The sequence below is a fragment of the Gadus chalcogrammus genome, chromosome 13 (assembly GCF_026213295.1).
Source record: "Gadus chalcogrammus isolate NIFS_2021 chromosome 13, NIFS_Gcha_1.0, whole genome shotgun sequence".
NCBI lineage: Eukaryota > Metazoa > Chordata > Actinopteri > Gadiformes > Gadidae > Gadus > Gadus chalcogrammus.
This window is the reverse complement of record NC_079424.1, coordinates 17662516-17676645: the sequence shown is the minus strand read 5'-3', so window position 1 is coordinate 17676645 and position 14130 is coordinate 17662516. Positions and strand designations below refer to the sequence as shown.

At 45.1% G+C, this 14130-nt stretch overlaps 1 protein-coding gene across 2 annotated transcripts; it reads right to left on the bottom strand.

Moving 5' to 3' along the window:
- Positions 1–1928: 1928 nt before the first annotated feature.
- Positions 1929–14130, bottom strand: arhgef3 (Rho guanine nucleotide exchange factor (GEF) 3). 2 transcript variants are annotated; one of them, XM_056606187.1, is made up of 12 exons: positions 13596–14130; positions 12158–12217; positions 11504–11611; positions 10812–11024; positions 10565–10627; positions 10371–10467; positions 10196–10272; positions 8530–8787; positions 8236–8406; positions 7875–8064; positions 7181–7646; positions 1929–5514 (listed from the first exon to the last, which is right to left on the bottom strand). In XM_056606187.1, the coding sequence occupies exons 1-12, from the start codon at positions 13623–13625 to the stop codon at positions 5328–5330; spliced, it is 1920 nt and encodes a 639-aa protein (XP_056462162.1). In that variant the 5' UTR covers positions 13626–14130; the 3' UTR covers positions 1929–5327. The 2 variants fall into 2 exon arrangements, with proteins under 2 accessions (XP_056462162.1, XP_056462163.1); XM_056606188.1 differs by lacking the exon at positions 1929–5514 and having other exon boundaries at positions 5543–7646; positions 13596–14128.

Below are 14130 nucleotides of genomic sequence, written 5' to 3'. Positions count from 1 at the left end.
TTCCAGGTGTTTCCAGGTCATCAGCATTTGTTGGTAGAATTACTGGCTCTGGTTCGACTTCTTGCCGAGTGTTGGCCGAGGTCATGGGACGTTTTAAAAAAACGTTGAATATCCATTTGCAGTTTGCAATACTTACATCAGGCTACAACTGTAATTGTTATGCTATTACATACTGGCTAGCGAGATTGATAATGAGAGCGGGAAACCAAGTAGCGGACGGAAACAGTAGTCAACGTCACTATGTCACACGATTAGGGGGCCCCCCCTGACCCCCCAGAAACTCCGCCCATGCATCTAAAATGTCTTTCAGGTCCCGTCCACACGGAGCCGATTTTTTTGTGAAACCATGTCTTTAATAACCATGTTATTAGGCAGATAATAAACCATGTTCTTTAATAGGTCCATGGTCCCAGGGTGGTTTCAAATAAAACCGGACCTATGCGGTTTCGTGTTATGATTCGTGTGGACGCCTGAAGCGAGCGACGTAGAGTTGCGTTGAAAGTTACAGTTAATTTTTTGTATTATTTTTGTAGCTTTAAATACAGCCCCTTGGTCAATTTAATTACTAACTGTAGGCCTACATTAAAAAGTATTACTAATCAATCTAAAAGATTAAACAACTACTATCTCCTCCTCGACTTGAATGTTTTTATACAGCGCACAGGCTGGATGCACGCAGGCTTGATGCGCTTGATGTGCTCGTATTTTTGTGGAGAACCAGCGCCTTGAATATGTAGGTACTACAGCGTTTGTACAGCTCTTTGCGTTACCGCAATGAGTCCGTCTTTACGGAGACATTTCTGAAACGCATCAAAGGATATCGGAGGGGGAATGATAGTTTTCGCCTTGTTACTTGGTTCCTATTTATGGGGCGCTCCAGTGTCTCTGCTCCGACGTCCCTTAGAGAGAGCATGGCCACTACTTCCAAAACCTCTCTCTCGCCGCACGCACTGGAGCCTGAAGTTGATCCCTCTCCACCGGGTGGCAGTCGGACACTACAGGCATGTAACCAGCCATATTAAAATCACTTCTATCCGCCGTGGTGTGTAGAATACGTTCGCGTGTCTGCAGCAACGACCTAGTCCTACCATGCCAGTGACGTCATCGACGCTCTAATACTAAAAGGCGCAATTTCTTCTGTTGCTAAAAAAAGCAGTATATTGATTTTTAAAATATTTTTTTTGTGCAATTTTTTTTCAAATGGTCAAAACTAACACGTTATCGATGTTGATTATTTCAGTTCAGTTCATCTTTAATACTGGGCAGGCATGGACTCAGTTATGTGCTCTGATTGGCTAAGCATGGCGCTGAACTCCCGCCTCCTGGGTGCCCGTATGTGTACTCTATGCTGATCCCTCGCGGCTATGTGTTGGCATTGCAACTTGGTTTGTGGCTTGGTCCTGACCTCTAGTTGCTATGTGTTGGAATTACACTTGTTTTTGTGGCCTTTAGCGGCTGGGTCTCTCGAACATCTTGACCGCTTGTATCTCTAGAATTGACACATGATGAATGGCTTCCTGTATGAGCTGGACGCCTCCCTAGTCGCCAAGGACATATCTGGCCTCTTAGTATGTGTCGCATTTATGATGGTCCCCGAACAACATAGTCCTAAGAAAAACTTTTGCGGAAACAATAGCCGTTTTCAGACATGTCCTCCACATTTTTTCAGCATTTTTGCATCAGGAGATTCGACCCTGGGGGTAATTCAAACTTGATGCTTTATATGCGGACATCAGTGTCGTTCAGACATCAGTAAAATCTCTGGGTAGTTTAGGGGGGTTTGCTTGCAAGGGGCGGGATATGACGTAGGATCTAAGAAGCGAGATAGCGTCCGCTGTCACTGTTATTTGTTTTGGTTTGACCAGAGACATGCACAGACAAACTGCCCTCACCTTCAACTCCAGCTGAGCCGTACACTCTAGCTGAACTGTACAATGTCATGTGTGGAGGCAGTAAACGTGACTACCTTGTAGGTTGCACGCAAAGAACTGCCGGTTTATTTCCTGACACTTGAATATGACATCACAGGTATGGCACTACGGTGGACCAAACATTCACATATCACTCCATACATGTGCTACCATGTTTTACACATGTTTCCATAGGTTTATTCTGTTAGGGTACATTGCGTAGTACAACATATTCAAAAAGTGTTTATGTCTTAAAAATGCGCTGAATGCGTTGCTAAATATACCATTCCATTGACGTGTGTCCTGAAAGGACGCATTGTATTGCTGCCTGCACCTAGCCGCTCCAGAATCAATCATGAAAGGACACAAAACCAATGCTGTCAACAAAGGTTACCTTACATGTATATATATATCTTATATAAATCTTGGGTATCATATATACATATACCTTCTATATCTTATTATGTAGAAATGTATGTGCCTTATATATCTTATATAAATCTTGGGTATTTTACCTTATATATCTTATTATGTAGAAATTTCGAAGCACTCAAAATGTGTCTGTGTCAAAGCACATAGACGGAGGAGACATGGACTGCATGAGAAGGCCACTGGAATACAAAGAATGTGTGTTTCTGTAGGTCCCCTGATATGACTACCATGCGTTGACTATAGCACCATGTGACACGACACTCAAATGTGCTCCTTAGGAGAACACAAACACATTGTAAACCTGTGATGGCTGTTGCATCAGCTCAAGAATCATGTGCCGCCCTGCGGGCGAAAAAGTACAAAAGTACCCAGAGATGTATAACAAAGAAACATTTGGTGAAGGATGTATGGAAACTCAGACTGCTAGATGACATCGGGCCCCCGCCTCTTTAGGGCGTAGACAAAAGCGGGACTCTGCGTAAGAAGAGAGTGATTCAGAGGGTGGTAGAGACAGAGAGGGGTTGGGTTAGTTAGCTGGCCATCTTCTTAGGGTAGGGCCGTGTGATCCCCTTTCTGCCTTTCTGCTCTTGGAACTGTACACCGAAAAGTGTCCGGGGAACTTAGCAATAGCATTTCATCTTAGGAACTCTGCCATAGCCTCTTAGTTTTGACTAAATCCCTGTTATAGGCCTACTCGGATACGAAGAAGTCAACCTTAGTTTAGTTTAGATTTAACTCGATCCCTGTTATACTCGGATACGAAGAAGTCAATCTTGGTTTAGTTTAGATTTGAATTGATCCCTGTTATACTCTGACACGAAGAAGTCAATCTTAGTTTAGTTTAGATTTGACTCGATACCTGTTATACTGGGATACGAAAAAGTCAACTTTAGTCTAATTTAGATTTGACTCGATCCCTGAAAATACTCGGATATGAAGAAGTCAATTTTATTTTAGTATGCTTAACACCCTCCATTGGTTAAGCATACCATTTCATACATTGGTCTGTGCATTTGCTAAAAACTTGAAAGTAATAAGTGCTATATTTTTAACAGATTGAAGCAAAAATATGCAGTAAGTGCTTATTTATTACATGTAAAAAACCCTTGGTACTTATGTCTTAAATACACAGATGAATCAACATCTTCTTTGTCTCATCATTCATTAATGAATGAACTCACTTAACACTGTCTTAAAGGAGCATTTCACCGGTGCAGACATGAATATGTATTGAAATTGGGTCCTATATGTAGTCGAATAATAAAATAAAATTCTAATTTGGTGCCGTCTTGACCGAGAAAAGGCAGAAAGTGACTTTTTGGCGCTTGTGGATTGAAGACAACAACTCCCACCATGCACAGCTTCGCTGGCGGCCACTCCCGCTGATCATCTCCGCCTATCGGACACCTCCTTGTTCCATCTACTAATGGAACAAATCAGCGTGGAGCTTGAACCGACGTCACTAGAGTAGTGACGCTTGCACAGAAGCATACGGCCGACATCTTTCCTTATTCTGGGTGGAAATAGTAACATATTTACGCCATTAAATGCGTTTATGTAAACATTTTTAGCGAGAAATGTGCATTTTAATTTCATAATGTTCGCTCGTTGAATTTGAAGGATGTTTGGTTTGATAGTTATGACGAAGAGGGAACGCTCCATTCACTTGCATGGACAGCGTCTCTGGTCGCTAAGCAACCTCAACGTCTTGGCGGACTATATTATTGTTATTTATATCCGAGATTATTTAATCTAACCCGATCTAAACTCTATCATGCACCCAAACATGGCGGCGTTTGGGTTTCCTACCTCTGACTCCTAAATCCAGCGCAGCCACAGGCGCGTTGAACCATTTTTGTGACACACAATGATCAAGCGACAAGTTAGGCACGTTACACGCGTTTGGTGTGGCCGTAGGCCGTGTCCACCAAAAGCGTTTTTTTATGCGGCTTCACCCAAAAAATCGGCTTCGTGTGGACGGGGCCAAGAAGGCGAACACACGTCACCAAGACGGGGAGATATCTGCCAATGGATCGTGGATGCCTGGGCTGATATAACAGTCTCCACTGTGGTCCAAGCTTTCACGAAGGCAGGAATAATCACTGAACTGCCAGGCAACAGCAGCGACACTGACTCGGATAATGACGAGAGGAATCCGGGCATGTTGGATGCCGTACTCGCCCAACTGTTCAATTCGCACACACAAGAATTCGAGGGATTCGTAGACGGGGAATGAACTGAAAAAGGTGAGCTTACTGTTAAGAGATATTGATCAGATATTGTTAATATGCACATTAACGTTTGAACATCGTTACCATGGGAGTGACCGGAGTTGTCAGAACGCTTAATACAGTTTGACTTTATCTGACTGTTTTGTTGACATTCTCTTTAGCACAGCTCGGTCTTGTCGATGCATAACGCAACCCCAGTCAAACGTTTGACTGCAGTATCTTCTATTCTATGCGCCTAATAATCCGGTGCGCCCTATATATGAAAACAGTTCTAAAATAGGCCATTCATTAAAGGTGCGCCTTATAATCCGGTGTGCTTTATAGTACGGAAAATACGGTAGTCCTCGTTTGTGTTTCTTTCGAAATGGTGAACTTTTGCATGGAGCCATCTTCTATGTCAGATCCAGTACCCTCCGCCAATGTACTTCAGTTTTAGCAACAGCCTCTGTTATCTTAGCTTCAGACGCTGTGGATGTTAGTTTCTGCTGGTGAAGTCCCACCCACTGGCACTGCTCTAATAGGTCTGTAGCGTCAGTGGGTCCCACCCCCTAGAGGGGGGTGGGACTAGTGGTTGTAGTCTTACGAGAATCATCTCCTCTTACACTTCCTGTTTTCTTGTACGCAAAAATCGTCATATTGCGTCATAAAAAACAGGAAGTGTTGGAAATCGATACGGATCTCTCCAGTCTCCAGAAAATAAGGGAATGATGCTAGACCATTCAAAAATATGCGGGGGGTTCTAAAAATACAAAGCTTATGTGAAATGGGTGAAGTTGCCCTTTAAGGACACCAATGAATCAACCTTACTTGACAATAGCCTACCCTCAACCCCACTGGCAGCTGCCGCAAAACAACATCTGGATTGTTGCTCTTCTGGCTCCACAATGGACGAACTCCACACAGCGGAAGCCCTACACATCTTCCGTCGTAGACTGAAGACTCTGTTCAGACAGCATTTCCGCCAATGAAAGAAAAAAAAATGGAAAGTGTGAGCTCAATAAATGTATTGTAGTATTACTTTAATTAAAGAGCATTTTTCGAGGCACTCAAAAACAATAAACTCAAGAAAAAAATAACGGAATATTGATACAAAGTCAAATAAAAAACATTTAAAAGTTGAATCACAATTTTTTGATTTTATTATGTCTACACATATTTTCACACAATTGCTGCCCAGCTAATAAGCAGACAACTGCTAGCATCAGGGTTGGCTAGATGAATTGTGGGGCTAATATAGCCTACTGCTAGCATCAGGTTACAACTAAACCAAACGGCTGGGTTAATATTGCTAGCATCAGGGTAAGGTAAACTAAAGGTAGGTATGCTGATTAACTGTAGCATGCCTCCATCAGAAAACAGCATTCAGAATTTAATAAGCACAGTGTTGTTTCAGATACAAGTTGGATTTCAATGACTGATTGAACACAGGTAGGAAGGCATCAGTATTTTACATTATTCTATTCTCAAACACAGTTCAGTTGAAGACATGTTGATCTTGATTTAATCAGGATAGGGCACTTTGAATGTTGCTTGTATATCAACCTTTCATCCAAGCCAGATGTTAATTGGGGTGCTAAAATGCACCAGTAAATTGTGGTAACGATGTAAAGTTTTGAGACTAATTTTACAGCAGAGTAGTCAGCAGTTGTTATTACACCTTTGGACAGTCCAATGGTACTTGTTATGTCAAAAATATGATGTAGACTAATTGTATGTATGCAAATTAAGGCTGTTTTTGTTTATTCATTAATTTGAAATTCGTAAAATGGCAGTTTTGTATTACGTACTCCTCAAAAATATGTCATTGTGGATTTCTATTTTAGAACACTTTCATTATAATATGGTTGCACGTTTCTAGTTGACAATCTTAATCTAAATCAGTAGGAATACTGTAATCTTGAACATATAATCTGTCATTTTTTGCAATGTTTAGCCAGTGAAGTTTGTGATCAGCTGCTCTGCTCCGACCTTGAGTCCCGTTATTTTCAGTCACATGGCTTGTATAGTTCAGGACAACAAACACCATATGTACATTGGTTTATAGAGGTTAATCCCGACCCCATCTATAGGTTAAACACATGGTATTGCAGGAATGATCTATGATTGGTATATGTTTACCCGGTTACCTGCTGATTAAGCGTTGATGCAACACACTTGTCCTCCGATTATTTAAACTGAACTGACGGGGCGTTTACATGGGAGCCAGCAGCCTTGCCGCCCGAGAATTAGCACTAACGGGGTGCCAGGGGGCTCGGTTCATAGGCATATGTTCATAAACACTCTATTGACTGCTTCAACCAGTCGCTGTGAAACATTCTTATTTACTTTTCTGTTTACATTTCTCAACAGATTTTCGAATATAATATATATATATATTATTTATGATTAAATATGAATATAAAAAGGACTAATTGAAATTGGTCGATCAATGTTAATCTTTTAGTGCAGTTAATTCAGAAAAGCCACAGGTACCCCGTTTACTTGAACCTGTTAACAGACCAGTCTTGGCCTCTCCAATATGGTGGCGACGTTGACGTACAATCGAAAGGCCAATGTGGTGTCTATGCATATATCTCTGGTTTAGTTATCCTTTAACCCATCTCCTACCCTGCAATGTCATCGCAAGAAAGTCCTCTTCCGATTAGCTGTGGGGCATGTTTTTCAGGGTAGTCGGATGCTTGCCCCGCCTCCTCTTGGAGAGGGGCGTGGTCCTCTTCCATCACCTCCTCTTCACTGTGGGAGGAGGAGGAGATCCCTGCCCCCACACGCCTCTCCCTCTCTTCACAACTCTCCTCCTCTTCCTCTTCCTCTTCCTCTTCCTCTTCCTCTTCCTGCTTCTCCTCTCTGGAACCATAATCCACTCCTTCCAGCTCCGCCGCTGCTTTAATATCTTCAATAGGCTCCGCCCCTGCCTTGGCTGATGGCCCCGCCTCCAGAGGCTCCCCATCTAAGACGGCTGCCTCCTTGGCCAGGCGGATGCAGTTGATCCACTGCTGCTTGTTGAAGGCATCGCTGGCCTGGAGACAGTGACTTTGCTGTCCTCTAGGGGACGAAAGACGTAAGAAGTTCTTACCTACAGAGGAGAGGAGGAGACAGAAGAGGAGATGGAGAGGAGAGAAGAGAGGACGAGAAGAGGTGATAGGTCATTGAATGTACTGTATTAGGTTGGATGATATGATGATTCGTCTCGGGTGACTCCAAACTACTCCAACCAAACAAAAAAAACCACTACAACAAAAAACCAAACCACTCCAACCAAACAGCCAACCAAGCAAACAAATCCATCCAACCAAATACTGACTGCGTTCATTGTTGCTGAAAGCTCCTCGTATGGACCCGCCCACTCTCATCTCTCCGTCCTGTAGGTCCTCCAGCACCAGCTGCTGGATGGGGATTGGCTGGTGGCAGAGCTGATAGCTGATTGGCTGGTCGTTGAGTGAGGAGGACCTGGTAATAACTAGGGCATCCTGGAACAGAAATACATGCAGTTTCTAGAGAGAGAGAGAGAGAGAGAAAGAGAGAGAGAGAGAGGTATATGTAAGAATATAATTGGTGTAAATATATATATTTATGCATATATGAGTGTATATCAACAGGACTCAGGACTGCCCATCCCATGTATATTTTTGGCATTAAGAACAAGAGAGGTTCACAAAGCTCACCACCCCCCTGGTGTTCTTCAGTTCTCCATGGCAAGAGAGTGTTGTGGAGCATTCTACCATCCCGTCCCTCCAGCTTTTCTGCCCGTAAACCAAGCGCTCCTTAAAGTACTGACACTCCGCCTCCCCTGTCCTCTGGTTGATGTCTGACAGGAGACCCTGGACCATGCTGACCTACACATACACACAAACAAACACACACACACACACATACACACAAACATATTATATACACACACACACATACACACACACACACACACACACAGCCAGGTGAGGGTGAGTGGTTTAGCTCACCGCCTGGTCCAGGTACGGTTTATCTGGATGCTCATTGGCCGTGTGCTTCTGAATCTCCCGTAGCAGCAGCGGGTATTTGACCAATCGGCTGCGAGGGATGTCCAGGAAGTTCCAGAGGTCCAACTTCCTGCTGAACGGCGACTGGAGGCACCGTAGCAGGAAGTCCTCCACGCGAGGGTCCTGCTTCCGCCGGTCGAGCAGAGACTTAGCGGCCAGCTGTTTACTGCAGTAGCCTGTGTACTGCCTCAGACAGGGCAGCTGGGGGCCGAGAGACATACATTTACATTAACATTTAGGGCATTTAGCAGACGCTTTTATCCAAAGCGACTTACAATAAGTACATTTGTCATAAGAAGTGCAACAATATATCGCTGTCGGTACAGAAAGGATGTTCATAGAACCAAGTGCAAGTACAACAATCGCTAGGCTAACCAATTCCCTGTGTTACAGCAATGATAGCAGCTACTGCAGTTGCTACACAGTTAAGTACTATAATACAACACAACGCAATACAGTGTACAATGGTGGCCAGAAGGGGGAGGGTGGCTATGCAGAGTCGAGGTGGACTCTGAACAGGTGAGTCTTGAGTCTTTTTCGGAAGATAGTGAGCGACTCTGCGGCCCTGAGAACGGCAGGGAGCTCGTTCCACCACTGAGGTCCCAAAACCGAGAAAAGTTGTGACTTTGCTGATCGACCTTTGCTAGCTCTTCTTAGCCATGGCGGTACCAGAAGTCCAGCTGAGGTAGTTGAGCGAAGGGATCGAGCTGGGGTGTGTGGCTTTAGCAATGCCTGGAGGTAGGCAGGGGCAGTTCCATCGACTGCCTTGTATGCCAGTACCATCATCTTAAATTTGATGCGAGCTACTACAGGGAGCCAATGGAGGTCCCGGAAGAGGGGGGGCACATGGGAGAACTTCGGTAGGTTGAACACGAGGCGCGCTGCCGCATTCTGGATGCGCTGCAAAGGTTTAATCGCAGAGGCAGGAAGTCCAGCCAGGAGTGAGTTGCAGTAGTCGAGGCGGGAGATGACCAGTGATTGGACTAGAAGCTGAGCTGCTTCCCTTGTGAGGAAGGGACGGATTCTGCGGATGTTGTAAAGTGCAAATCTGCAGGATCGGGCCACCGCAGTGATGTTTGCGGTGCAGCATAACTGATTGTCCAATTACATACAGAGAGAGAGAGAGAGAGTGTGAGTTGGCGTAGTTGCCGTGTGTGCCATTCCCTCAGTGCAAGGGCCATTCACACATGGCCATGGCGTTATATAGTCAGCATTAGGTTGGTAGTTACTCTTTCCAAATGCAGAAAGGATCTTTGTGTAGTAATTGTCAAACATCAAACACAGGTTCCCTCTCTCTAACCTCTAAACTTTCTGGGCCCTATTGCGGTGAGGTAGTAGTACACGTATTTGTACAGGCAGACAAGCTCACTCTCTAACCTCTACTCAAAAGCGTCGATCTTGAATAAGCGACAACAATAACCGCAGCAAGAGGTAGAAACAGTGTGTGTGACGTCATCTTATATCCTCCACTCACATCCATGATTTGAATGTGCACTCTTCATGTCGAGATTCAACATTTTGGAGATACGTGACAAGTGAAATATAAATATATATATATATAAAATATATATATATAGTGTGTGTCCAATCAGCACTGCAGCTTATTTACCCAGTGTGTGAGGATGGATCCCACCAACTCTGTAGATCCGTCAGGGTTTCTGGCGTCTCGGAGTTGACACAGCAGATCTGAGAGACACAGGGTTGTAGTCATAGTCAGGGGATGGAGTAATAGTGAGGGGGAGGAGTCATACTGTTTATGCATGTGTGTGTTTGTATGTGTGTACCTTCGTGCAGTGGTATGAGTGAGTTTAAGGTGCCAAAGATTTGGTTCAGCTCTTGTTCGGTCATGATGGACAGCTTCAGCATGGGATCATGGTAGGCCTGACAGACACACACACATTAGAAACACATCAAACCAGTAGATGGCTGTGGTTGTACTAGGCAGCTCCCAGTATAAACAGTAGAAGACTGGTTTTACCTTTCGTGCCAGATGCAGATCTTCTACGAGGTCTTGCTCGCCCTGCGCCAGCTCAAAGATAGCCTGGAGAGAGAAAGAGAGAAGTTACAGCCTGTGTGAATGTACGGTGTGCTGTGTGTGTCTGGGCAGTGTGTGTGTGTGCAGTGTGTGTGTTTTTGTGTATGTGTCTGTGTGTGCGTGTGTACGTGGGAGAGTTTCTGGTGTGCAGTGTGTGTATGTGTGTGTTTGTGTGTGTGTGTGGGTGTACCTCCTGTCTGCGTATGTCCTGGGGGCTCAGCATCTGGGGGGTCCCGTGTCCTGTATCAAACGTCTCGCTCCACAGTTTGCTGTCTCGCCTCTTACTGCTGGAGGCCGCCGCCCCCGTGGCCAAGGGCCGTGTCTGAGTCACAGAGGGGCGGGGCCAGGGTTGAGAGGGGGGCGGGGCCTCTGTACGCCGGTCATTACGAAAACTGATGGAGCGCTAGACAGAGAGAGAGAGAGAGAGAGAGAGAGAGAGAGAGAGAGAGAGAGAGAGAGAGAGAGAGAGAGAGAGAGAGAGAGAGAGAGAGAGAGAGAGAGAGAGAGAGAGAGAGAGAGAGGGAGAGAGAGAGAGAAAGAGATCTACAGATTTCCAGAGGAGCTTGCAGGGTGTTGTCACATCGAGAATCCGGCTCAAACTGCATTGTTCGGCAGTCAGAACAATGGAACCAAGGGCCTCTAGGTAGTAGGTGTGGGGTCCAAACACTATGATGCACTTGAATCGCTGTATGCAGAGTTATGTAAGTTCCTCTGACTGGTCCAGAGGAACACGAACAACAATGCATGCAGGCTGAATATAGCATCCAATACCCATTGATGATTCAAACTCAAAAGAGTAATATCCTTTGAAACACTAAACATAGACACAGTTTTGTATGTATAAACATTTAGCAGGGTTGGTCCCTCATGATTGGCTCTTACCTGCAGGGTCTGACCAATCCGTTTCAGGGGAGCAGTTTTAACAGGAGGCAGGAGGTTGATGAGGGAGGAGACTTTAGAGATAGACCTAGTCCTCTTAGTACTGGGCTCCTGGAGGAGAAGGAGGAGGAGGAGGAACAAGGAGAAGTTTAAGGAGGAGAGATGAGGAGGAGAGATGAGAAGGAGGAGGAGGAGAAGGAGTCAGGAGCAGGAAAAGGAGGAGGAGGAGGAGGAGGAGACAGGAGCAGGAAAAGGAGGAGGAGGAGGAGGAGACAGGAGCAGGGAAAGAAGGAGGAGGAGGAGTCAGGAGCAGGGAAGGAGGAGGAGAAGGAGGAGGAGGAGGAGGCGCAGCAGAGAGGAGTAGGCTTCTTAGGTGGAGGAAGAGGAGGAACAAGGATGATTTTCAGAATATAACAAAAATAATATATAATGTCTACGTATCCATATAAATTATTGATAAGGTATATATAATATACATATAAATTACTTGAGAATAACTTTTTGATTAACCCCCAAAAGAGACAGAGCCAGAGAGAGAGAGAGAGAGAGAGAGAGAGAGAGAGAGAGAGAGAGTGAGAGAGAGAAACGTGTCTCAAATAATAGTCTCAGAATCTACACCAATGTTACCTGTTGCTCAACCAATCAGAATCAACTTACATTGATGTCCAGACTGCAGAGACTCAACGAATCCACCTCCCTCTGCTGCTTCCTTTTCTTCTGTTGACACACCCATAAATACACACGCACACACACACACACACACACACACACGTTAAATCATTTGTAAGACTATCAATCATATCACATACTTTATATTCCTCAGGTAGAAGACAAACGGAGTAGTATTCTAATACGACTTTGGAGTGTCTAGTTCCTAATTCAAAAGGCAGGGCGCCTTGAACCGTATCATCTTGGAACTTAAAAGGTTTTAGCGTGCCAACCTCAAACTCTGAAAACTCTGAAATTGGGATTCTTTGGAAAAGGACCACCAACAACTGATCTGTGTATGGTCAGGTCGAGACCCAACTCCAACTGGAACACATTCCATGTGGTTTAGGTTTAGGAACCTTTGGTTTAAGGTGTTGGTTTGGTCTCCCTGAAAGCCTGACTTTCATCTGTCAATTCTGTTTCCAATAAATATTTTGCATGAATCTCAGCAGATGCAAGTTTTTTGTATATCGTTTTGGTGGAGACGTGAAAAGGAGAGAGGAGACAGGAGGAGAAGAGAGCGGAGACAGGGGGAGAGGAGAGAGGAATAGGAAAGCAGAGAGAGGCATAAGGAATAGCTGTCATAAGGAATAGGTGTCAATTCTGTTTCCAATAAATATTTTTCATGAATCTCAGCAGATGCAAGTTTTTTGTAGAGGAAGAGGAGAGGAGGAGACGAGAGGAGGTGAGAAGAGGAGGAGACAAGAGGAGGTGAGAAGAGGAGGAGAGAAGAGGAGGGTTGGGGGAGGAGGGGAGATGAACAGATCAGAGAGGAGAGACAAGAGAAGAGAGTAGGAGAGGGGGAGAGAGGAGGACATAAGAAGAGGGAGCTGGGAGAGAAAGAGGGGCGCAGAGAGGAGATGACCGGAGAGAGGGAGAGGATTTAAGAGAGAGAAGAGAGGAGAACAGAGAAAAGGAGAGGGGAGAGAAGGAGAGAGGAGAAGGGAGGCGATAAGAGAAGGAGGGAGGAGAGGCAAGGTTGTGGAAAGGAGTGGAAAAAGGAGGGCGGCGAGAGGAAAGAGGGGCTGTTCCTTCAGGTTAACTGTTTAACAATAGCAGGAAGATGTTGTTTTTCTGTTAGTCTGCCTGGCTTGATTACACCTTCCATCTCAATCATTCACCTTAACTTTGCTGTATTACTCTCCTAATCGGACTAACTTAATACTAAGTACTACTACCTAACTAACTACTAACCAACTACTGGCCAACTACTAACTACCAGCTACCTACTTAACACTAACGACAAACTAACTACTTATCTAATTAGTCCTAACCCAGACAGACACAGACATAAACGCAAACGCAAACACAAACGCAAACACAAACACACACACACACACACACACACACACACACACACACACACACACACGCAGTCTCTACTCACCCGGTGGTGAACAAATAGACAACAGCCCATCGTGAAGACAGGGGTTATCCTTCTCTCCTCTGTCTCCTCCTTTTCTCCTCTCCTCTCCTCTGTTCTCTCCCCTCTCCTCTCCACTATTCTGGTTTCTGCTCTCTCCTCTCCTCTCTTCTGGTCTCTCCTCTCCTCCTTTCTCTCCACCTGTCTTCTATCCTCTCACCTCCTCTCGGTTCTCCGCTCCTCTGAACTCTTCCGGTCACTTCTCTCTCCTTCCCTCCTCTATCCTCTTCTCATCTGGTCTCTCCTCTCCTCCTCTACCCTCTTCTCATCTGGTCTCTCCTCTCCTCCTCTACCCTCTTCTCATCTGGCCTCTTCCCTCCTCCTTTACCCTCTTCTCATTGAGTCTCTCCTCTCCTCATCGATCCTCTTCTTATCTGTTCTCTCCTCTCTCCACCTGTCTCTGCTCTAGCCTCTCTTTCTCCAACTGCTGCTCCTCTCTACTCTGTGTGAATTGTCCTACTCTAAAGGCTCTCTCTCTCCCTTTCTCTCTCTCTTTCTC

Bases quoted from the DNA above. Each gene is read 5' to 3' on its own strand.
- arhgef3 (XM_056606187.1), bottom strand. From the start codon at position 13,625: ATGGGCTGTTGTCTATTTGTTCACCACCGG. The intron at 10,628-10,811 runs GTACACCCACAC...TTCTCTCTCCAG, and splicing joins AGGACATACGCAGACAGGAG to GCTATCTTTGAGCTGGCGCA. The intron at 10,468-10,564 runs GTAAAACCAGTC...TGTGTCTGTCAG, and splicing joins ATCTGCATCTGGCACGAAAG to GCCTACCATGATCCCATGCT.